This window comes from Podarcis cretensis (genome assembly GCF_951804945.1).
Source record: "Podarcis cretensis genome assembly, chromosome: 16".
In the NCBI taxonomy this organism is placed as follows: domain Eukaryota; kingdom Metazoa; phylum Chordata; class Lepidosauria; order Squamata; family Lacertidae; genus Podarcis; species Podarcis cretensis.
Window position 1 is genome coordinate 31,253,331 of NC_137186.1, and position 25,557 is coordinate 31,278,887.

The 25,557-nt window shown below is 44.2% G+C and overlaps 1 protein-coding gene across 1 annotated transcript in view; it reads left to right on the forward strand.

Annotated features, from left to right (window-relative positions):
- The window catches only part of LOC307204903 (septin-2), a 61,065-nt gene that overhangs the window by 19,472 nt on the left and 16,036 nt on the right, over window positions 1–25,557 (forward strand). Inside the window, exons 5-11 of the mRNA XM_079957042.1 lie at window positions 24–147; window positions 6,239–6,373; window positions 7,660–7,777; window positions 12,639–12,740; window positions 12,990–13,135; window positions 14,535–14,618; window positions 17,209–17,266. Of these exons, the coding sequence (XP_079813168.1) occupies window positions 24–147; window positions 6,239–6,373; window positions 7,660–7,777; window positions 12,639–12,740; window positions 12,990–13,135; window positions 14,535–14,618; window positions 17,209–17,266 (767 nt within the window). The remainder of the gene's footprint in view (window positions 1–23; window positions 148–6,238; window positions 6,374–7,659; window positions 7,778–12,638; window positions 12,741–12,989; window positions 13,136–14,534; window positions 14,619–17,208; window positions 17,267–25,557) is intronic.

A 25,557-nucleotide genomic window follows, 5' to 3' on the forward strand; every position in this document is an offset into this window, starting at 1 on the left:
ATTATATGACATTTCTCTTTTAGAGAAAATAGAGAGAACGGTCCAGATTGAAGCTTCCACCGTAGAAATAGAGGAGCGAGGGGTGAAACTCCGTCTTACGGTAGTCGACACTCCAGGATATGGAGATGCCATTAATAGCCAAGACTGGTATGTTATTTCCTCAGGTTGTGATGCTGACTCTTCATATCTGTCCCAGGCTCCAATTCTGTTGTATACAGCTTTGGTGATGTTTTAAACTGTTTTAACTCTCATGTCTTCCTATTGGTGCTGGGGATTAGGCAGCAGAGACACAGCTTCAAAAAGCAGGATTGAGCCTCCCCATGCATCAGATGATGTGTGGGAAGTTCAGTCCTGCTTGGGTGCACCAGTCAGTTCCCAAACTCCCCGAAGCTTGAAGAAAGCTTGATTGAACACCCCCCCCCACATCAGGTGATGCATAGGGCAGAGGTTTTCAATCTTTCTGAATCCACGGCTGCCTTGACCAACTACATTCTTTCTGCGGCACCCCTGTGGGGCTCAGGAGCCCAGTTATTTCACCCCTTGCCTGCAGACTTGGCCCCCGCTCACGCTTTTTCGAACACGCTCCCTTGTGGAGTGTTCCCCTCAGCCTCCCCTCCCCTCCCCTTGGGAGTCCTCTGGGCAGCCACAGCCGCCACCCATGGTCTCTGAACTGCCCCCCTGCCCCCAAGAGAGGTACCTCCTCACACTTCCCCACAAGGGCCTGTGACTTGTCTGTCCATTCCCAACAGCAAAGGGCTGCCTCAGCTCCTGGCAACCAGCACTCTCTGGCCAGCCCCAGAGGCACCATTCGCTTGTGGAGTTTGTAGCCAGGGCTGCAACAAACAGCTGTGCAAGCCTTTGGGAGGCAGAGACGTGAGAGGGCATCAGAGGGAGGGAGGGAAGGAAGGAAAGAGGGACAAAGGCCAGTGTTGCCCGCGGCACCCCTGACCATCATTCAAGGCATTGGTTGAAAACCACTGGCATAGGGAGTTCAATGTAGCATTGCCATATTTCAGAAAGTGAAAACCCAGACAAAACAATTGACCTATTTTCTGGGGGAGGCGATCGAGTGCCACAATGAGAAGGCCACCCTCCTCGTCTCCAACAACAGCTGCTGCTCGGTGCCCAAGCTGGAGCACCGCTTCTCCCACAGCGAGCAGCGCACCCCAGGGACAGGGAGTCTCACTGTTGCAGTTGAAACAGCATCTGGGTGCAAAGCAATGGTAATTGGGAAGCCAAACACGTATACTTTTGAGTGCATTGTGGAGCGCTTTGGTGTGGATCCGTCCCGTGTGCTCATGGGGGTGACTGGCTGGAGACATGAGTTGCCATATATCCAGGTGTTCCTGGACATTTCAAACGGAAATTTCAATATTCTGCCCAGACACCATTTTTGGAAGTGAAATCCCGGCGATGTCCAGGATTTTCCGTACGCATAGCAGCCCTAGTTCAATGCCTCTGTAGAGGTTCACTCCAATAAATGCTGTAAACTGGGAGCAACTGACTTTTATGATGGGTTGAAAAACAATATTTCAAGCAGATGCTACGTATCCTGCTGCTTTGGCCTACACAGTATTGTTAAATAATTTTGCTTTCCTCGAGTGATCTTTCTAGTCTTTCTGCACAGGATCGCTTTTAACATTTTCTGCAATAGTTGACTTAGAATTTCCTTCTGTGGGATCTCCAAGCCCCTTTAGCTTGGCTATTGTGTTGCAAGTAGGACTTCCTGTTGATTGTGTTCTGATGCCGTGTTTATTCTTTGGAAATGTTTCTTGCGAATCCTGCGAGTTTGAATCCCCACCCACTTTTTCCGGCAGGGAGGCCGAGCAAGCGGCAGGCAGCAAGATGGTGTTACGGTCCATCATTGCATTACTGTTGTTGAATTTGCAACAGAGAATTATTGTTGTTGTTGAATTATTGCAACAGAGAAATTTGCAGAATAGGATTACAAGGGCTATGTAGAAACTATTATTTCTCCCATCTCCCTACGTTGGAGGCTTCAATTCCCTTTCTTTCCACAGTGAATAAGAATGTTCTAGAGTTTGTAAAAACTATCTTCTCAACGGTATTTATACTTTTAAGAAAGCAATATATCACATATTTACACAGCATGCCCCTGAAAATGTTGGCTGCCTGGCACAACTTAGCTGAGCTCAGGGTGTGACCCACTGTTGAAGACCAGTCTTCCGTGCCACTTCTTGTTTTGTCTTACCACTTGAACCCTCTTCTGCTAGTCGATCTTGACTACTTTCCCGTGAATAATCCCTCAGGCAGGATCCAATGGAAGACTGATATTCTGCCTACAGCGTCATTGCTATGTCCCAACTGAGAGTTAGCGTAGTAGAATGATGAGATTGGGGGACATTCCAGCTATATACTCACCAGGAAGCTGTGATCAAACATTGTTTCCTTAGTCTCAGGCCTCATTTGCCCAGCTCATCTGTCATACAGTATAATACCGGCTTATTTTATGGGTTTGTCATTAAGGATAGGAGGAATAATATAATGTGACGTACTATGAGTATGTAAGAAAAGTGATATATACTTTTTAAAAATGCCTTTGCCGTTCTAGGACTCTAGCGGCTATATTAAACCTGTCATGTGGCTCTGTGTTAAATAAAAGGTGTCAGGTGATATTTCCTCTGTTCTGAACCTTTTGTTCCACTACAACAAGACCAGTCTTTCTGGGCTGCTGCCTTGTTAGGTGGAAGGAGGGCGTGTGTTTTGGCAACATTCGGTTTATTTCATTTTCTCAAAAACCATTTTTTCCCCTATGGAAAAAAAAAGATTGCTTTGTTTGCTGTTGTAATGCATAGTACAGGATATGGAGTTGTTTAACTAATGATACTGTTGTGGTGGAAAGCAGGTGCTTCCCGGAAGGTAGAATGTACAATTCACTGCTGACTTACCCTTACAGAAAAACGGAACAGCAGTGAGGACTTCAAAGCAGCACGTAAGCAAATTACAGTGACAGAGAAGCGCTAAGTAGAGTTTTTCTGGCACAACACGCTGAGGTTTTCCCTCCTGATCATATTTCATCAGCCCCACTTCCCTTGAATTGCCAAACTTTTTTGTAATTCCTGTGGAGGTAGAAAAATTGAGGAAGCTTGGTATACGTGTGTACTATCACCGTCTCAGCATGAACCCTTTGCTTTGGGGGTGGGTGTTTGGATGTGACTTCTGTGGGAGGCAGAACAGGATTTGCTAATTTAACAGTTTTTAGTCATATGGGAACTGAAGACAAATAATCTCAGTTTGTAGGTGAGTGCAGTATTGCTTGTACTGTAGTAGAACTTTCAAAAGAACTATTCTATTTACACAGAAACTCCCAAAATAGGAAACTTCCATTTATTTACATAATAATAATAAAAATAATAAAATTTTATTTATATCCCGCCCTCTCCCAGCCAAAGCCGGGCTCAGACGGCTAACAACAGTAAAATAATATAATACAGTAAAATAAAATAATACATTATTTGAATACCTTTAATAACTGATATGTTCTGGGCAGTGAACAATGTTTTGTAAAATGGTGTAAAAATACAGTGGTACCTTGGGTTAAGTACTTAGTTTGGTCCAGAGGTCTGTACTTAACCTGAAGCACCACTTTAGCTAATGGGGCCTCCTGCTGCTGCCGCTCCACTGGAGCCCGATTTCTGATCTCATCCTGAAGCAAAGTTCTTAACCTGAAGCACTATTTCTGGGTTAGCAGAGTCTGTAACCTGAAGCGTATATAACCTCAAGTGTATGTAACCCGAGGTACCACTGTATGCAGTTAATCACAATAAAAGTTAATCACAATAAAAGTAGATATAACACCACCAGTCAGTCATATAAAACAGTATTAAAAAGCACCAGATGTTCTTAAGAATTTGAAACACCATGGAAAATTATTAAGGTTTTCATCTGGTGCCAAAGAGGCCATAATGTAGATACCAGGCAAGTCTCTCTGAGAACGGCATTCTGCAACTGGAATGCCACCACTGAAAAGGTCCTCTCTGCCCATTACCTAAGAACCATATCCACCCTCTACCCCAGGCTTCCTCAACCTCAGCCCTCCAGATGTTTTTGGCCTAAAACTCCCATGATCCCTAGCCAGCAGGACCACTGGTCAGGGGTGATGGGAACTGTAGTCTCAAAACAATCTGGAGGCTGAGGTTGAGGAAGCCTGCTCTATCCTGATCCTAAACCCACCGTCTGCATTTTAAATCCTAACTCTTCCTTCCCCAGCATTTTGCCCTTCAGGAGTCCCCCCTTCCCTTAACAGTCCTACACTTCAAGCAATTCTTGGTACCCATTCAGAGAGCCAGTGTGGTGTAGCGGTTAGAGTGTTAGGTCATAGCATGACCTAGAGACTCAGGGTTCAGATCCCCACTCGGCTGTGAAGCTCACTGGGTGACCTTGGGCCATTCACTGCCAGTGTGATATAGTGGTTAAGAGTGGTGGACTCGTAATCTGGTGAACCGGGTTCGCGTCTCCGCTCCTCCACATGCAGCTGCTGGGTGACCTTGGGCCAGTTACACTTCTCTGAAGTCTCTCAGCCCCACTCACCTCACAGAGTGTTTGTTGTGGGGGAGGAAGGGAAAGGAGAATGTTAGCCGCTTTGAGACTCCTTCGGGTAGTGATAAAGCGGGATATCAAATCCAAACTCTTCTTCTTCTCTTCTTCAACCTCACCTACCCCAGAGGGTTGTATTGGGCATTAAATGAGGGGGAGAATCAAGTATATCACCTTGAGTTTCTTGGAGAAATAGGTGGGATCAAAATGCAAGCAACAAATAAACACACACACACACACACGTACTTGCAAAATATTGTGTACACTGCCCTTCTCAGCTTTCAGCTTGGTTATGTTTGGGTTGTAAAAAGTTCAGGTGGAAAACCCTGAGGTTCGGAACCAACATTGCGGTGGGTTTGAGAGTTGGCAGGGAGAGAAACATCAGGTATGACGCTTCATGAGGTTTGTAACCCTAATAACTCTAGTCCTAAAGGAAAGCATGAGAAAGGAGGGAAGGGAAAGGGCTGTGAAAGAGGTGACTCAGAATTAGTCAGCCTTTTGAAAGTGTTCCTGCTTTGGGCGGGTGGCTTCCTTTTTTCACTTGTACTTAATTCTGCTGGCATTTGACTGTCGCGTGTCCAAGTCATGCTGCGTGTTGTGCTGTAAACATGCTTTATGTTGGTCCATAATGTGGCAGCCCCCCCCAGATCAGTCTGCCTTGAGTCAGCCCCCACATGCTTACCTCATTACAGTACTTTAAACCAGTCTAGGTGATTGGCACTGGCTGTCAGCCACCTCCCCCCTCCTCCTTAGTGTCAGTATTACCTTTGTGGAATTCAGCAAAGAGGAGAATAGGAACAAAGGCAGAACTAGACCCCTTCTGCACAATACATATAAAGCATCGTCATACCACTTTAAACAGTCATGGCTTCTCCCCAGAATCCTGGGAACTGTAGTTTAAAGGGGCTCAGAGTTGTTAGCAGACCCCTATTCCCCGCTCCAGAGGGACGCGGGTGGCGCTGTGGGTTAAGCCACAGAGCCTAGGGCTTGCCGATCAGAAGGTCAGCAGTTCAAATCCCTGTGACGGGGTGAGCTCCCGTTGCTCAGTCCCTGCTCCTACCAACCTAGCAGTTCGAAAGCACGTCAAAGTGCAAGTAGATAAATAGGTACCGCTCCGGCGGGAAGGTAAACGGCATTTCCGTGCGCTGCTCTGGTTTGCCAGAAGCGGCTTAGTCATGCTGGCCACATGACCTGGAAACTGTACGCCGGCTCCCTCGGCCAATAAAGCGAGATGAGCGCCACAACCCCAGAGTCGGCCACGACTGGACCTAATGGTTAGGGGTCCCTTTACCTTTACCTATTCCCCACTCAGAGCTACAGTTTCCAGGGTTCCCTGGGAAGGAGGAGCCATTTGTTAAACCACTCTGGGAAGTGTAGCTCTGTGAGGGGAATCGCTGGAAGAAGAAGGGGGACAAAACTAGGTTGAATTGGTTCCACATCCCATCGGCTCACGCTCAACTTATTGTTGGGCTTCCTGCCCCCGTCCAAGTGGGCACCAGTCACCACTAATGGTTGTGAAGAAAAAATGGGAGGCACAGAGTGTGAGGAAGCATGCTCTGAATGCCTTGAAGGTTAGGGCTTCTAGAGAAGAAGCAGTAAGAAGTAGAAGCTAAATAGTTCACAAGTGGATGCAAACCTGTCTCATCACAAGTTCCTCCTTTTCCCTTTTCTCTCACTGCAGTTTCAAGACCATCATCCACTACATTGACAATCAGTTTGAAAGGTACCTTCATGACGAGAGCGGCCTCAACAGGCGCCATATTGTAGACAACAGAGTTCATTGCTGCTTTTACTTCATATCCCCCTTTGGACATGGGTAAGAAAAGATTTGCATTCTAGGGTAAACTTTTTTTCACCATTAAGCAGCCACTGGGGAAATTCCAGCAAAGAGATTTAACCACCTTATGAGCAAAGCAAGTTTCTTTGTTGTCAGTCGGCCAACTCAATTAAAATCATCTTTGGGATTAATGACCTCCATTTCAGAGAGGATTTGCTATTAAAACTTGTCAGAGGCACATATTAAAAATGGATGACTATCTAGAAACTTAAAAGTTGTAATAACTATGTCTTTTCATATGTGTAAATGGAAAGTTTAATTAAGCATGTCAGCCACCCACATTTGAAGTAAGTAGTTTTACTTTTCACCTGGGTCTTGGAAGTTCTGTTTGTTCCCAGCAAAAGTAGAACTTTCTTTAACTTACAAGAGTTATACTTCAGCTTAAACTCTAAAAATGGTGTACGCCCTCCTGCCGCCAACTGAAATAACAATATTGAAAATATTGAACATTCTAAAACAATGATGGGGGCACCTGTGGCCCTCTAAAAGTTGCTAGACACCAACTCTCATCAGTTCCAGTCAGCTGGCTATACAGTCGTACCTTGATTCTCAAACAGAATGTGTTCCAGGAGTCCTTTCGACTTCCGGAACTGTTCAGAAACAAAGACACGGCTTCCGATTGGCTACAGGAGCGTCCTGCAGCCAATCAGAAGCCATGGAAGCCGCGCTGGATGTTCGACTTCCGAAAATCATTCAAAAACTGGAACACTCACTTCTTGTTTCCGATCGTTCAGGAACCGAAACGTATGAGTTCCAAGGGGTTTGGCAACCAAGGTACAACTGTATTGATGTGATGGCAGATGAGTGTTAGAGACCAAGATCTAAATTTGGGAGATTGCAGTTCAATGGGAGAAATGTTCATTTTAAAAATTACTCAATGATATTGAAAACATTAGCTTAAGAAGCTACTGAGTATATAAGCAGGTCAGGGGCGATGGAAGTTGTGGTCCAGCAACGTTTGGCGATCCTCTCCAGACCCCCCCCAGTGGTTATCAAAACAATATCAGCAGCAGGACTAAACACAAGAGCAGAGGACTAATTCTGTTTGTGGAATTAAAGAGGGAGATAAATGAACCACCCATGAAAGGGTGTTCTGGAGTTCCAGGGCTGCATTTGCAAAGGCCCTGCTGCTTGTTTGGATCTTTTTGACTTTAGATACATAACAGATGATCCATAAGATGCTGCCAAGGATATCTTCACTCAGGACTCCATTAATAATTATTGAGGTTTCCTCCCTCCCCCCCCCCCCAATAATTGATACACAGGCTGAAGCCCTTGGATGTAGAATTCATGAAAGCACTTCATGGGAAAGTCAACATTGTCCCTGTGATTGCCAAGGCAGACACTTTGACACTGAAGGAGAGAGAGAGACTGAAAAGAAGGGTATGTATGTATAAGCTTTAAAACGAAATCCCACTTCCCTTTTCTGATGAGTATATGCCTTAGAAAGTTGTGTATCTGTTTGCTATGCATTTGGACACCTCTTAATATCCCATAACCAAATTATAGTTCCTGATATCACTTTTATATATATATTAGGATTGGACACCATTTTGAATCAAGATAGTGGAATGAAAACTGCACTGATTTTTCTGTTTTTGTTTAATGCAGTTCCTGAGCAAATGCCGAGTAGAAGGTTGTTTGCATTATATTAAGAGTGTATGCAGTCCACCTTTATTCCATAATGAATTTCATTCATGCTGCCCATCAATTAAATTTACAGGGTGGCTGGCATAAGTAGGGAGGCAGCTGACAAACACCTGTTCTAAAGGAGGAGGGGGGAGTATACTTTCTCTGTGTTTTCAGATGACACAATTCAGTTATAATGGGCATCATTTTAGATGTTCTCTTTAATTTCTGGTGCAGAAGAGGGTGTGCCTCTTCTAACATGGCACTTGAAACCTGCATCTTTTGTGTTTTGTATTTTTTAAAAAATGTTTTTGTTCAATCTGTTCTCCTGCTAATCGGACAGCACGTTTTAGTCTGTCAAATGGGCAGGATTGAGCGTTATTTTTAACTGCTCTTGATTTTTCAAAAAGGTAATGAATAAATCAGGGGGCGAGGAGGAAGGAATAAACACAACCAAAGCAGGCTGTTTGTTTTCCTTATCATGAGTATTTACACACCACTCTTCAATTAAATTCCCTTGCATTAAAAGGGAGAAAAGGACTGTTGATCTTCACAATCATGGGGTGGGTGGGAATCAAACTCATTTTATGCAAGTCATTTCATTCAAAAAGTAGCATTTTGATTGATGGAACTGCCTGTTCCTTATTAGTTAATTAAGCAATTAGTTGCAAAAAGTATAATGTGCTAGAGCTCTTTCCAGGCTGCTGTCTGATAATGCAAATGCGCTGAAACTATTCCTCTTAGTCTAGATTTAACAATGCACACTTGTAAATTTAATGTTGTATTGTTTTTAACACTTGATTGGAAGCCGCCCAGAGTGGCTGGGGAAACTCAGCCAGATGGGTGGTGTATAAATAATAAATTATTATTATTAACGTTTGCTATTTATTTTGCTTTAAATCAGAGATGGAGAACCTTACTCAGCCAGCATGCATTTCTGGGCAGCCGGTGTGGGTGGGGACATGCAGGGAGGGGGGGCAGGCAGGACCAGAGGCAGACGTGGGCGGAGCAATGAATGCAGATTTTACCTTTGTAGGTTGGTTTCTACACACACTTGCATGCGTCCCCCTCTGTCCTCCAGACAAGCAAGAGGATTGATCAGAGTTTGAGAATGCATTCCAGCCACGCCAAAACACTTGGGGTGTGAAGCAGGGCTGGTGGAGAGTTCAACAGCTGCATTGCCCCCCCCCCCAGCCTGAGGTTCCTCACCGCTGCTTTAAATGAACACCAGCTGCAACAAAACCGTTGCCTAATAAGGAGCACTTAAAGGACAAATAAATATAAACATCTTAGCCCTTTGGTCCGCTTGGGTCAGCCATTGTTACCAGCAGCTTAACCAGCATTGAATGCTTTTAATGTTGATCCAGAGCTTTGAAAGCTTAGCTACTGTATATTTTTCTAACTCAAAAAACATCTCTGTATTCAAAATCTGTAATCAAGGCAGGGGATCAGGATCTGCCTCTCCTGATGGAGCTTTGAAGCCTTTGCTAGGTTTTTTTTTAGATGTCTCTGCCATTTGGCAATCAATCTAAGGTAATGCGAGGGAGTTTTGGGGCTTTGTTTTTTGTCCTGAATTGTGGAGAGGTTTTTTTTTTTTGTTTTTTTTTTGGAATAAGCAGAAAGCTTAGTTGTGGGGCTTCTGTCAAGGAAACCCAGCTTGGTGTAATTCCTGTTTTGACTCTGTGGAATTTGAACTTCGTTTTTCATTTTTAATATAAAAACACCCTTCTTTTGAGTGAGAAGAATTGGAGGGCAGTTTCACAAGCTGTGTGCTGCAAAGCCGCAAGAGGAAATCTGCTCAAAAGAATGATTACATGAGAATGGGGATTTTTTTTTGGGGGGGGGACCTTGGATTTTGACTTCTTAACACATTTCCCTGGGGAATGCTAATCTTTAGGAACCACAGAACCTCCTGGGGCCAATAAAACCGATGTCCGAAGCAGCAAAATGTTGCTTCATTGTTGGGAATATGAAAAGCAGTTTGTTTTTCCTTGAGATTTGCTCCCCCCCTTTCCCCTTTCAGGAAAGCACTTGGCTGAACAGCTGTGATATATTATTCCAGCACCCTTGTTGGGTTTTTCCCGCCATTGTTCCTCTTTTATCGCTAAGATCTCTGCCCAGAGAAATGGGCTTTCTTGTTCCGTGCCTCTGGTGAAAGGCGAGCTGCAATGCCACCCTGCTCCTCTGCATTGGGACTGACTTTCTGTTGTGTAGCAAATGCTAGAGATGCTGTGCCTTTAAAACCAAGCTGTGTCAGGCATGCTTCCTTAAGGAAGTACCGAGATTTGCATAGAGAATACATTTCCTTCTCCAGTGTGTTGGGTTTTTTGGTGGACTGGGCTATTTGTTGTTGGCTATTTATCTCATTTAATGATTGACGGTGCGGAAGGCCGTAGAGCAACTCCATTGCTTTCCCTTTCTGTGAAGTCTTTCTTGGGGAACATTTTCAGTGCTCAGATTGACCACTGACCCCTTCCATTCTTCATACCCCATTCTGGCCGAATGGGCTGGTTCACAGCATCAGATGTACCATATTCGGCCCATCACCCCTGCTTCATCTCTTTACCTGTGCACTGGCGTTGATGCTTCTGTCGTGGTGCATTTAAACCACAGTTTCCCATTCGAACCAGGAAACTGGCTTAATCTCTGATTACTAATCAGGGATATACAGTGGTACCTCGGGTTACAGACTCCGCTAACCCAGAAATAGTACTTCAGGTTAAGAACTTTGCGTCAAGGATGAGAACAGAAATCATGCTCCGGTGGCACGGCAGCAGCAGGAGGCCCCATTAGCTAAAGTGGTGCTTCAGGTTAAGAACAGTTTCAGGTTAAGAACGGACCTCCGGAACGAATTAAGTACTTAACCCGAGGTACCACTGTATATCTAGAATCTGATCCCAGTTAGTAAGTCAAAATTAAACCAGAGATTCTGGAAACTGTGGTTTGCACAAACCACAATAGAAACAACACCATGCTGGTATGCAGCAGGGAGTATGTGGACAGGCTACTTGTTCTCAGCTTAGTAAATAATGGCTTATTAATTCAAGGTAGCGTTGTCTGAGGGACACGAGTAGCGATTTGGTCTAAGCCACAGAGCCTAGGGCTTGCTGATCTGGTTCACCAGAGGCGGCTTAGTTATGCTGGCCACATGACCCGGAAGCTGTCTACGGACAAACGCTGGCTCAACCCCAGAGTTGTCTGCAACTGGACCTAATGGTCAGGGGTACCTTTACCTTTTAGCGTTGTCTGAACAAGAACTACTTGCCTTTCACAAGTCAGGATTTTCTCTGGATGTCTTGGGTTTTCTCTCCAGAAGCCCAGTTGCTTCAAAATCATGCCTTTGGGAGGCTTGCTGGATTTTACACAATTGAAAATTATCTTCGTCTTTTGGGTTCTGTGCGGGAGGAAATGCCAATTCATAATTTTGTTAAGCTTCAAAGTGTGTCACGATTGCTTCCCCTCCCAAATAACAGCTGAATTTTGCAGTGCTAAACAGATTCATTCCCTGTTGCAAAATTATTTTTTCTTTTTCTTTTACCAAACACTCCCCGCTCCACAATAACAAGCTAAATAATTAATAACTCTTAACTATTCTTCTGTCTAGGGATAGTGTTTAAACAGTAACTTCATATTGCAATCTAGTGGCATTTGCTAGTGGAAGCAATCAATTTAATTTAATCATCACGAAGGAGTGTAAGAAAAATGGAAGAATAGGTCAGTGCTTTAGGAACAAATCCCTTAATAGCTGAAATAATGCAAGCTCTGGGGTTTGAGTGGCAACAACATAAGAATACAATTTATTATTAATGGTAATCATTTCATTTATGTCACAACTTTCCCTCCAAGGAGCTCAAGGTGATGTACACGGTTTCCCCTCTTCTAATTTACTGTATTTTTCGCTCCATAAGACGCACCTAGTTTTTAGAGGAGGAAAACAAGAAAAAAAATATTCTGAACGAAACAGTGGATGTATGATTTTTGTGGTTCATGCTGTGGCCACAGACATGTGATCTGATGGTGATTTGGGGTAACCCAATGCAAAAATCCTGAGGATCCTTGTGGATCCGTGCTTTGTAACCACGTTTTTGCGCCATTGCGGCCCCACGCAACAGTGGGGGCGTGATTTTGCTTTAGTTTTCTTGTTTCCCCCCTTTGCAAGTTTGCTGTCTTTACCTCTCCCCTCCTAGGCAGCCTCCTTTATCTCTAGCGTCCCATATCTCTCTCCCCGATCGGCAAACGATCAACGGCTTTGTTTCAACACCCATTTCCCGCTTTCAAAAGAAAAGCATGATCTGCTTTTTGCCCCTGGGCAATTCGGCTCCAAGGACCACACATTCGCTCCATAAGATGAACAGACATTTCCCCTTACTTTTTAGGAAGAAAAAAGTGCATCTTATGGAGCGAAAAATACGGTAATCCCAAAAACAACACCTTGAGATAGGTTAGACTGAGAGTGAGTGACTGGCCCAAGGTAACCCAGGGAGATTCATACCTGGGCAAGGATTTGAACCCTGGTCTCCCAGATCCAAGTCTCAACACACTGCACCACCGCAGGCTCTAGAATGTAACTAAACATCGCACCTGCGTTTTGTCTCTTGCTTGCCTGCACCCATAGGTTTTAGATGAGATTTCTGAACATGGCATAAGGATTTACCAATTACCTGATGCAGATTCTGATGAGGACGAGGAATTCAAAGAACAGACCCGAGTTCTGAAGGTGGGTTCAACATCAACAGGTGCTAAATTAGGCATTTGTCTAATTTAAATGTATTCCTCATGTAGGTGTTAGTTTTGCTATAATTATTGCATATAGGAAGGCATATTTACTTCCCACTTTTGCAGTTGAAATAATACCCTTGCCAACATCTCACAACTCCAGTTTCTGGGTATTGAGTGGCAAGTTGACTCATACCATTGTCATTATTCATTGATGATCTTATAAAATGGAATTTATTGACTCATCTAGGCTAGCATTCCTTTTGCTGTGATTGGGTCCAACCAACTTATTGAAGTGAAAGGGAAAAAGATCAGAGGTCGCCTGTATCCCTGGGGAGTGGTGGAAGTCGAGAATCCGGAGCACAATGATTTCCTGAAGTTACGCACCATGCTGGTGTAAGTAGAGTCCCTTATTTAGTCTTAAACTACAGGCATCTCTAACAAAATGTGTTTGTTAGAGAGAAATCCCTCTTGTACATACTGTCCGCAAAAACATGTTCGCCTGTTTAGCTGCAAGGTTTACGTGAGAACTCTGCTTCTTTCTTTATACTGAAACTGCTTTTGTCTTTTGTTTCTTGGCTAAATAATCAATAAAAATATGTTGTTAGGAAATAGGTGGCTTGCTTAAAATCTGGCTTGCTTTAATTGGAATGTACTGTACCATTTTTGAAGCAGAAATCCTTAAAGGAATTTAAATTTGAAATGTCAGGATGTTTCAGAATTCATCTTGATCATGTTGCTGCTCTGATTGGCAAGGGGGATTCTTGGAATCTGAGTTATTTCAATATTTGCTTTTGCAAGAGATTGAAGTTGATTTTAGTTTTATTCTGCAATGTGTATCTGTTCTGAATCATAGCCACAAGTTATGTTATAGCTTCATTGTCAGTGTATAGATTTCTCTCTCTCACCCTTCCGTACATGCACACGCACCTCGACTAATGCATGTTATCTCCTCTAACAATGCAATTGTACCAAAAAAGATTTGAAACAAGTCAAGCGGAGCATTCCTTGCAGCAAGTGCTGAGAAACTAAATATAGTAAAATTCCAGGAATATGTTAGGGTTGATAATCCAAAAAGTGCTACTTAGCTGTGTGACTCTTAATAATGTCTGAGTTATTCCTCCTAGGGTAATTCCATTAATCAGGCTTTGTGGGTTACAGCAATTCTGTGGCATTTGATTCCATTATACATCCTTGGCTTGGTAAAGTTTCAGTCAAAGATTTCCCCCTGCTGGATTGTTTCCATGTCACATGTGACTTTCACCTTTGAAGCCACAGTGATAGTGAAGACTATTTCTGCAAGTAAGGTGGAGGTTCAGATTCTGTATTTTATTGTGTCTTTAGGTCAAGTGGTCCCCCACATTCCCATCTTCCTTCACATATGACACTTTCCAGGCTAGGAAGTTCCTCTTAGCACCACATTTAAGAAAACATCCCAGATAGATATTTTTCTAAAGCGCTTGGACCTGTGTGAAGCTTACGAATATGTAGCACCGCAGTAGAGAATTGTTGAGGATGTGGGTTGTAGGAACAGAATACTGTCTGTTTTTACTTGAAGTTTGGAATCGGTTAAAATTTAAATTAAGCTTATGGATCTTGTCATTGAAAAGACAGAAAATATAGCATTTCAGTTACTATGGGTTAGTAAAAATGGAGAAAACCATTCATTCATGGCATGAAAAAAAGCACTTGCATGAATCATGTCTGTATCCAGTTAAGAGATGAACCTAACTTAATAAAATTTGACTCAGCAGCTCCTGGCAAAGGAAGTTAAAAGCTGCATTTCTCATTTCAGGACCCACATGCAGGATCTTCAAGAAGTGACTCAAGATTTGCACTACGAAAACTTCCGGTCAGAGAGGCTAAAACGCACCGGCAAGTGAGTCTCTCTCTTGAGTTGTGCTTTTCTCCCTTATGACTCTGCCCAGCCTTGCTCTTAAAAGTAGCTTCAGAAACAACCCCCTCCCCAACTCCTGTATCTGCTAATCTCATTCTGGTAACCTCTCCCTTCCTTTTCCTAGCCTGAAAACACACACGGAAACCAAGGGGAAGGGGCTCCTGTTTTAAATTGCTTCCTCTGTGTTAATTAACGGGAAGAAACCACTGATCCAGCTAGGATGGTGTGTGTGTGTGTGTGTGTGTGTGTGTGTGTGCGCGCGCATGCAAGCTCCAGAAAGTATACCAGCTAAGGGCTTTGTGAAATATCACATCTCTCTCCCCCACCCAGTATTCATTCAGTAATTGATGTAATCTTTGGGTTGTATCCAAACTTTTCTTGTTTCCGCAAGACCTGCCTCTTGCTCAATGGAGAGTCCACTCCCATGCACCCCCCAGATCTGTCCTGGGGATTCCCCCGATCCTCTGGAGGTGTCTTTAGGTATGTGCAAATGGGTTGACCTTGTTGGATGCAACCCTTTATTCTTATGTTGCCCATCTGACTTGGGCCGTTTAGATAGATATGGGGAATATGCATACAAACATTGAAATCTGCCTTATACTACGTCAGGCTGTTTGTTCATCTAGCCGTATTATTCCTGTTCTGTCCGGCAGCAGCTTTCCAGACCAAAATCTTCTCCCAATGCTACTCCCTGAGATCCATAATCTACGATTGTGACACCCCGTAGCTCTGTAGTACAGCACATGCTTTTCATACAGAGAGTCCCAGGCTCAGCCACTGGAATCTCCAGTTAAAATGGATTGGGTAGCTGGATATGGGAAAGCCCGAGTTCCTAGAGAACTGTTGCCATTGTAGACAATAGGTGACAATTAATCTGACCTGGTATAAGACTGCTTCTAGTGTTTTAAACTAAATATTTTAGGAACTGAGCCTTTTGCATGCAATGCTGTGGCCCCTTCCCTGTCTCATGCGTAGATCTCACAGCAATTCCTATACGTCTTGCACATATCTCGTATATTTTAAAACAGCATGCACAGATGGTCACAGTGGACTGCGTTCAGAGTCCCCATTTGCAGACTGCACTGGAAAGGCAAAGGGATGTTTTCACACATGTTCATCTATTGATGTGAAGTTGAGATCTGTGTGCCTGAATGAACCATCCCCAAACCAAATCAAACACCATATGGGCAGAACTTTTAAATGCCCTCTCAAATGCAGTGTGTTTAATGCTGTAATAACTCACTAATTCAGCTGTGGCTTGTTGAGTGCCGAGGAATCAGTCAAGTGGTGTTCATGCCTGTGAGGCTTGACTCTTCAACCTTCAGAAATGTACAGTGGTACCTTGGGTTACATACGCTTCAGGTTACAGACTCTGCTAACCCAGAAATAGTACCTTGGGTTAAGAACTTTGCTTCAGGATGAGAACAGAAATCGTGCTCCAGCGGCGCGGCAGCAGCAGGAGGCCCCATTAGCTTAACCTGTTCTTCAGGTTAAGAACAGTTTCAGGTTAAGAACGGACCTCCGGAACGAATTAAGTATGTAACCAGAGGTACCACTGTAGTCCAACGATTCTTGATTGAGAATGTCCCAGCTTCCTTCTCTCTGTGTTAATTTTATATAACCAGGCAAATTATCTTGGCTAAAAAATGTCTTAATTCCTCTTCCTGATGCCACTCTAAACTCACTTCAGTCCCTCTGTGTGAATATTGTGCCCTTGACCATTCTGTTTTTAGTGTGTGAATCTTTTCTGTTCGTGTTGTGCCTTTCCTGACAAAAAAGCTTGTTTCTCTTTGATATCGCTCGGCGCGAGAGTGCAGAAATATTTCTAGTTAAGGAAATGACTGTGTGTGTCTGGGCTGGTTCTTTGTTTTATAACTTGGTGCCATAGGGTGTGGGTAGGGGGGTAGGCAGAGGAAATGGCTCCACTGAAATGTAGGACAGAATTAGGGTGTAAAAATCCAGGAAATTCCTTATACAAAACAAGAGTGAAGAATGAGAAGGTGACAGCTGCAAGGCTGCCTGGGCTTGAGAAAACTGCAGAAAGGCAATTCCTCCTTTGCATTTTTGGAGAAGGGTTACAGTATGGAAACTCGGGTCAAATCATTGGCTGAATTCTAATTGGTTACATCTACAGCAGTCGGTAAAGTTGTCCTGAAGCAAAAAAGCATATTTATTTGCTTTTAGATCAGATGTTGCCAGACTCCCAACTTGCATCAACCTCAACCAGCATGGCTAGTGATCTGGGATGTTGAAAGTTATAGTCTAACAACATCCCTGTTTTTAGATAATGCAGGGCTTAATCCCAGAAGAGACGTTCCCAGCTGTAAAGGAAGAAATATCTCTTCTAAGACGGTTTTTGCCACCTGCATATTTGCAAGAACTTGCGTTGAAAACACGTGTGTGTTTTTTTAAAAAATCTGTCTGATTAAAGGAGCTAGGTTTCTTTTCCAGCTGAACAAATTATTTTTAATAAAACCAATTTGTCTAATTGGCTGCATTATGTTTCTGCTCAAGATCTGAACCCTTGTCCTTTAGCGCTTGTGATGCTCATGTACATTTCTTGTACCTGCAGGCCTGTTGAAGAAGAAGTTGTGGACAAAGACAGGATCCTTCAGCAGAAGGAGGCGGAGGTAAGCTTGCGAGCAAAACTAAGTTAACATCTCATTAGCAGCGAGGCGCTCGGCTGAGTTAATGGCATCTTGGTCTAGCATCCTGTTGTCATAGTGGCCAACCAGATGCTTCTGGGAGGTCCAGAAACAGAACTTGAGCAGCATAGTTCTCTTTCAACTGCTATTCAGAGGCACATTATTTACTTAAAAGCATTTATATACGCTTAATACTTTGAATAACACTAAGAGGCGTACAGTCTAAAAAAAGAAAGTATATATCACAAAAAACCAAAGCACAACCTGAAACCAGTAAAACAGCATGATATAAAAAGTCACACACAAGCACATACAAATGAATGAATTTGTCTCCTGCCCTTTTAAAGCCATCCAGGTTGGTGGCCATTGACACACCTTGTGGAAGTGAACCACCCAGTTACAACTACTGTATTTTTTGCTCTATAAGACTCACTTTTTCCCTCCTAAAAAGTAAGGGGAAATGTGTGTGCGTCTTATGGAGTGAATGCAGGCTGTGCAGCTATCCCAGAAGCCAGAACAGCAAGAGGCATTGCTTCTTTCACTGCGCAGCGATCCCTCTTGCTGTTTTGGCTTCTGAGATTCATAATATTTTTTTTCTTGTTTTCCTCCTCCAAAAACTAGGTGTGTCTTGTGGTCTGGTGTGTCTTATAGAGCAAAAAGTACGGTATGTGCTCTGTGAAGACGTTCTTCCTGTTGCCTGTCCTGAAGTGCCCTCTCTTCTGCTTTATTGGATCATCCCCTAATTTTAGTATTGTGAGTGAGGGCCTACCTGCTTTCTTCACACCACTCCTATTTTAACACACCTGTGTTACGTCCGCCTCCCTGCACCTTATTCAGCCTTTTTTCTAATATGAAAAGCCGCAAATGTTGCACCTCTTTTTTCATAAGGGAGCTGCAACCTCCCAATCATTTTGGTTGTCCTTTGCGGCACCTTTTCCATCTCTATGATGCGCTTTTCGTGGTGCAGCCACCAGAACTGTGCACGGTATCCCATATCCTTGCCCGCTCCAAAAGTGTGGCCCATTGTATATTATTCCACTTCTGTTTGATAGCTAAGCATCTGGCGCCCACTGCTGGCTGCTTCTACTTGTCACAGCCATCTTATCTGTTCCCTGCCTTACTTCAAATAAGGAAATCCTTCCACATCGGAAAGCTAGCGTGTCAGCAGAGAACAAGGCTTGCAGTCCAGATTAATTTTTGACATGCTGGTTTCCCCCCTGTAGGAATCCTCCCCTTTCTCCCCACCCCTGACCCCCAACAAGATGCGGGAACATTTTATCAGGGTGAAGTGGTTAAGCCTAGATTCAGGTTTGAGAATGAGGCCTAAGACAAATTTGCTAATAGCTATGTATGGGTGAAGTTGGCCTCCAGTTAATCAGTGGGGAAGCCTTTGTTTTATCTATACAGTGATACCTTGGGTTACATATACTTCAGGTTACATACGCTTCAGGTTACAGGCTCCGCTAACCCAAAATAGTACCTCGGGTTAAGAACTTTGCTTCAGGGTGAGAACAGAATTCGTGCTCTGGTGGTGCGGCGGCAGCGGGAGGCCCCATTAGCTAAAGTGCTGCAGGTTAAGAACAGTTTCAGGTTAAGAACGGACCTCCGGAATGAATTAAGTACTTAACCCGAGATACCACTGTAGTTGATTAGGATTTTCACATTGTTACAATAAAATATTGCAGTCCCTTATTACCTGTCCGCCTCCCAGTTTCTCTACCTCCCTCAGCCCTTGTGAGTGTGTGTCCCCCTCCCTTTTTAATCACGGCTTTTCCATTTTGGTTGTCCGTTGTTTGATGTGTCAGGCTTGCATGCTCAGATAAGAGTTAGTGCCGTTTAGGGGTCCCAGATGAACAACCATTATTACATTGGAGACATTTCCCTCCCTGCATTGTCCCTCCCACTGCTTCTGGCTGTGTAGGTATTAGTTCCAAAACTGCAGTCCAAATTTCTTGGAAGCTTGGCTTCTTGCGTAGTTTACGGAGCAGGATTTTGTCAAGGAGGTCTTGTAGGAGGACGCCTTTGTAAACTGGAAGAGCGTTGGCTCTTATTTTCTTTTGAGCCTGATAGCTTCCCCTGAACAATGTAATGTTTGTTTGTATCAGATTTAATCCCACCATTCCTCAGAGTTGCTTGGGGTGATGCAGATGGTTCTTCCTTCCCTCCCCCTCTGTCTGCACAGCAGCCCTGTGGGGTAGATTAGACCAAGATTGGCCCAAGGTGACCTAGTGAACTTCACGGCCGGCAGAGGCGCTGAACCTGAGTATCTCCAGTTCCAGTCCAACACTAACCATCACACCACTTCGGCTGTCCACACATAGGGGCATCAGGGCTGCTTCTGAAATGTGGAGGAGGCTAGAAGCTTTTTCCTTGGGTGGATTTCTTGAAAAGTCTTTGCCAAGACTTTGACTTCTGAGTGGAGTTTGAGTCTTTAACTTGGCTGAACGTAGCAGCTGTTAGCTTAACCTACCATGCAAGATGCCGTGATAATATTGATGTTGACTCTCCTCTTTCCTGCTGAGTTTTCCTGTTCCAGGGTATTTGGCAACTGTCAGCAAAACAACAGAGAAGCAAACCACCCGTCCTTTTCCCCTCTTGAACTCTCCCGAATGTATTTCCAAGCCTCTTTGTTGTATAAATATACAATGTACAATGAAATATGATGAGCATATTAAGAATGCACATTTAATGTGCAAATGAAGAATGGGAGGACTTTTGATGAGATGAACGGCTCCCTTATCCTGTTTCTACAGCTACCCACTAGTGCAGACAGTGAGCGGATTCCCCACATGGGTGGAGAATCTGTGGCCCTCCTAATGTTGCTGGGCTGCCATCTTTTCATCAACTCCATCTAGCATGGCCAATGGTCAGGAACGATGGGAGTGCTGGTCTAGCAAGATCTGGAGGGTTACAGGTCTCCCATTCTTGTGTTAATAGGCACAACACCCACTTTCGTCCCGAAAGTCTCATTATGAAAACTAAAACTGAAAGCAAGCAGACTTCTAGACCTTATGGTTGGAATGTCATGTATAGTTGTGTGCGGACAAATCGGGGCTGGAGAACTGGATCTGGGCAGCACCCTGGATCTGTATTACTCACACAAGTTTGATAGGTAAGCAGGTCTGCTTGCCTGTCAATTGTGACATGAGGTGACCCATTTTTGCATAGTGCCGTGCACTATGCAAGCAGTGAAGTATCAAAGCCCGCAAAGAATCTTGCAGTACCTTTAAGGGACTAGCAAATTTATTGTGGTGAAAGCTTTTGGAAGCTGAAGAACATCATGACTGGATCAGGTCCAGCATCCTGAATGCCCAGTGGCCATTCAGATGCCTAAGGGACCCAAGCTCGACTTCGCTCTCCCCACTTGTGATTCCCAGCAATATTTAGAGGCTATTTGCTTCTGACAGTGGAGGTAGAACATAGCTATAATGGCTAGTAGCTCCTGATAGCCTTCTTTTCCATAGGATTTGTCTAGTTCCCTATTTGGTTAATTTGCCTGGTTGGTGGCTAACACTACTTCTGTTCCTAACCTTGGTTGCAAACACTGGATTGAAGCAGACCAAGTCTTGTCGCACAAGTCCACTTCGTGAACAGTTGTCCTAAACTGGCAGGTAGGCACTCATCTGGGTACCCAGAAAGATCAGTGTAAGTAGTGAAGTTGGCTCTTGAATTCTGGAATTGTTAGGAAGCCATTAACCATGGTTTCCAATCTGCGCGTAATGGGAAACCGTGGTCAGCTGCTGCTTTGTGGTGTGTTTGCTGCTCAAGCAGAGTGACAGCAATGGAGTGGCATATGGGTGCATGATACTCATGTATATCCTGCCTTATTAAGCCAGGATTCCGTTGCAGGAATGAGGCCAGTGCATTTTAATGTTTCTTTTCGGAAGGGATTAAGTGACCTCCTCTGTGCCTTAGTTTTGAATTTATAAACAAATATACATTGAAGGCTTTTGGCTGTATTTGGAGGGTGAGCTCCTTGTGAGATAGGCCTGCCCTAAACAGCTGCCGTTTTAAAGTTGGGAAGGATTGGACAGATAGTGCAAGAAAACAAATGTTTGTTGAATTCCTGTTGTCTGTCATTTCTGTTAAGGACTGAAGAGGCTTTGCTTAGTCTTGTGTAGATAAGGTGGCACGAAATCTCTTTATCTCCAAAGCAGTCTGCTGAGGAGTCGAGTTGGGGGAGGACTGGGGGGTTAGGGGGCAAACCAGAGGAAATGGGCTTACATTCTTAGGCCTTTGCTGAGAACACAAACATCAATTTCCCTTTCTGTTTTTACATTCTGAGCAGTAATGATGCTTGAAGTTCTATTTACAGATTTGCAAGGTTTACATAACCTCGGGGTGGGGGGGTGGGGGTGGGGGGGGGATGAAGTCTTGGGCAGGTGCCAGGTCCACCATTATCAAGACATCACTTCTGCTAAATAATCATGGATTTTATCAAAGGACACTATGCTTGGCTGGTTGGAGCCATTAATCTCTTGCCTGCTTTCTTCGACCATGTTGCAAGATCATTTTGGACATGTGTAGATTTATTTTTTGCCCTCCCACCGGCAGCTAGCTTTTGTTTTCGGAACTGCCTTTTTTATGCCTTTTCTCCAGATACAAAACTAGTTGTGTCTGCAAAGAAGGATATTCATAGGGAGACTTGGTAGTGTGACTACCCTTCTGCGGATCTCAAGGTACCATCAAGCACATTTCTGCTATCCTCCTTTGGTCACTTTAGGAAGGATATTTGAGCTTCAAATAGAAATACGACATGCTGTGTTTTTTGCATTTCATGGCCTGTTTACAATCTTATTCTATATATACATACTGAGCTACTTTGCATGACACAGTAGGCCAAATCCTGGTTTAGCAAGTGCACACAAGTGGAGTTTCCCCCTGGACCTCCTTACTGCTAGGTTTAGCTAAGCCAAAGATTGGCTTTATAAAGTCCAGTTCTCAGAGTTAAGATGGCTCCTCAGTGGTCACCAGTGGTGGCTGGTGCCTATTTGGGACTGGCAGGGTGGCCAACAGTAGGAGGAACCAGAGCATGAATGGGTGTAGCTAGAGTTAATGACAAGCAGAGCCAACTCATTCTGGTTTTGTTGTCATCTACCTCAATGCTGAGTTCTACAAGGGCTGAGACTAAGGAGGAGGAGGAAACAGGTGTTGGCGTACTGAGGGCAGACTAAGGTTAGTGGTGCAGTGCCCCAGTCACCCTATGGACTAGCCTCCACTGCTAACCATGAGATGTCACCAATGTTTGTTTTGATCCGCGCCTCCATCAGTGTGGATGCCAGTCCACAAAAGCTTCTGTTACTGTAGACCTGTTAGTCTTCACTGTGCCATAGGATGCTATGTCTACTGTCCTTGTGTCTTACAAACAGTTAGTCTACTGTCCTTGTGTTACAAACAATTAGCCTCCTTGTGTGTTACAATTAGTCTATTCCCCCACCCCCAACAAAAAATTAATAGGGTTGTTTGTTTATGTCTGGTTGAACATTAAGAGTGTTGAAAATGCTTGTGTGTGTTGGCCACTCCCATGGCTTCTCTAAGGTTCCACTTTACCGCTGTTTGGATCTGCACCTTTTGTAGGGAGACTTTCCACATCAGTGCTTCTCTCCCCGTGCCTTTAGGCCCAGTACAGATGTGCTTCAAATGGTCTCTTCATCCACATTACCAGAGACAGAGCAACTCTTGTAGATGAAGTCCTACCAACATTTTTTTGGTGTGTGTTTGTGTGCGCCCACCATGGCACCACGCATGTTGGCATGTTCACCTGTTAGATCATACACTTGTTAGGTGAGCTTTCCCCAAGCTGGTGCCTTCCAGGTGTTTGCACTCCATCTCCCAGCAGCTGCAGCTGGTAAGGCCAGTGGTCAGGGGTGGTGATGGAAATTGTAGTCCAAGAACATCGGGAGAAGGTTGAACTAGGACAGAGGTGTAGCCAGCGTGGTGTTCTCTGGATGTTCTTGAGTAATTTGCATCAACCCACCTCAGCATGTCAAATGGCCAGTGATTGAGTTGTGGTATAAGAACATCTGGAGGGCCCATTTTGGCTACCACTGAACTAGAACAGAAAGTCTCAAAGGCCACTGCTGGAAGGTATCCTATAGCACTCCTATCTGAAGACTGACCTTATGTCTCTTGCTCAACATTTATACCTCTGGCTTAAATCATTTCTTTTGCTCTGTGCTGCATTAGCTTCTTAAAGCGGTCTTCGTTCTGGAAAACAACCAACATTCTAAACCAATGCAGAGCAGCTCATAAAGAAACAGTGCTTAGTTAGCAGTAAACATATTCTGTAATTTAACACGCATGGCTGTACTATGTGCACGTCAACTTCTATTTTCCCTCTTTGGCCTCACTATATATCCTATTTCTAGAAATGTTGCTTTTTTGATATTGCAGATTATTAAACCAAAACAAACGCAAGCCTGTACTTAAGGAAGCCACAAGGGGGCGTAATGTGGTACAGACTTGACTGCTGTCAACTCCCCAAGGGCTGATAAATAAGTAGATAATGTAGGAATTTGGGAAAGCCAGAAGATAATATTTAACACGAAGCAGTAAGCAGAGCAGGGGCACAAATATAAAAGTTCAATGTGAAGTGAAATTATTCACCCTTGGAGAAATTAGCACTGATGGAAGATGAATAACAGAGGAGTTAACTGTGTTAGTCTGTTACAACAAGATCTCCAAGGTACAGTTATGACTCTGCTGGAATGCAGTTGATTATTACATTTACAGTTGCACAAAGCATTCATACCACAGTTGATCTGTTAGTCTTTGAGGTGCAATGAAACTCTCTTCTCTCGTTTGCATGAATGAGAGATGTTGATTTGATTCTGCTGCTTAGGATGTGGGGTCAAGAAGATAACCTTGCTAATTCTGAGAAATGCATGCAAATCAGAACCTGGTGATTAGAAGCTATGGGGCTCCCCAGTCCTGGCAGACTGTAGCCCTTTCCATGAGTTCAAAAGATAGGGTGTGGGCATAAAGTGTGTAGGAGGAACAGACACACCTTGGTTGTTGTGCCTGCTGCACTCCAAAGTTATTTCCCAGTCTGAAGGTGTCCTCTTGGGGCAGAGGGGACAGGGATGTAGGAAGGCACCGTTTTCTGTTCTGCCTTGTAGTCATCACATGCAGCGCTGTTTCCGTTCTGCTGCAATTCATCTTCCACCAAAACCCATGTTAATCGTCTTCCATGGTGAAATTATGTGGCTGATTTATGCAATTATTTATGTTTGTGGACTGAAGCAAACGCAACAGCAAATACCAATTGCGTTTGCTGGGTAGATTATTACTGTTCCAGACGGGACAAATAAGCAACCCGCTGGTAATTTCCTCTCCCGTTTCTGTTTTCATCAGAATTCACCAACATCCATACTGGGGGGGAGGGTGGCGCCTGCACATCTGCTCCCGAACACACGCTGTGTTTGCAAGCGTTCAAAGAATGCACGGACAAGGCTTATCATTAGCAAGATCCAGATATGCTTAAAAGTTGTCAGTGTGGGAGGATGGACCGTAGCAAGTCCTCTTCCTTTGGCTTCTCATTTGTCTGTCTTATAGTGCAGGGGTGGCTAACCTTTTTTTTTTTTTGGCCCAAGGGCCGCATTCATCCTTGGCCAAGCCCTTCGGGGGCTACTTGGGTATGGCCCAGATTGGGTGTGAGCTCCCCATGCCCATCCACACGCTTCCTCCTTAGCCGATCCATGTAGATTACCAGGGTGGGGAAAATTTCTGTCCCTGTTACAGAACTGGGCTGAATAGACAGGTGCCCACATGAGCACTGTGCTTATTTCACAAAATGAAAATATTCCTTGTTGTCATATCAATAGCAGCAGCAGCAGCAGCAGTAATAATAATAATAATAATAATTTATTATTTATACCCTGCCCATCTGGATGTGTTTCCCCAGCCGCTCTGGGCGGTTCCCAACAGATTAAAAACAGAATGAAACATCAGATATTAAAAACTTCCCTAAGAAGGGCTGCCTTCAGATGTCTTCCAAAAGTCAGATAGTTGCTTATTTCCTTGACACCTGATGGGAGGACGTTCCACAGGGCGGGCGCCACCACCGAGAAGGCCCTCTGCCTGGTTCCCTGTCACGTTGCATCTCGCAGTGAGGGAACCTCCAGAAGGCCCTTGGAGCTGGACCTGTGTGCAGTTCCAAGCCCTTTTGGAGGGTGGGGTTAACCACCCTTGTTCCACAGTGGCCATTGAGTTGCCTCTGGGAAGCCCAAAATAGGACATGAGTACACTGGCTTCAGTGAGTCTTTGGTGGCCTGCTG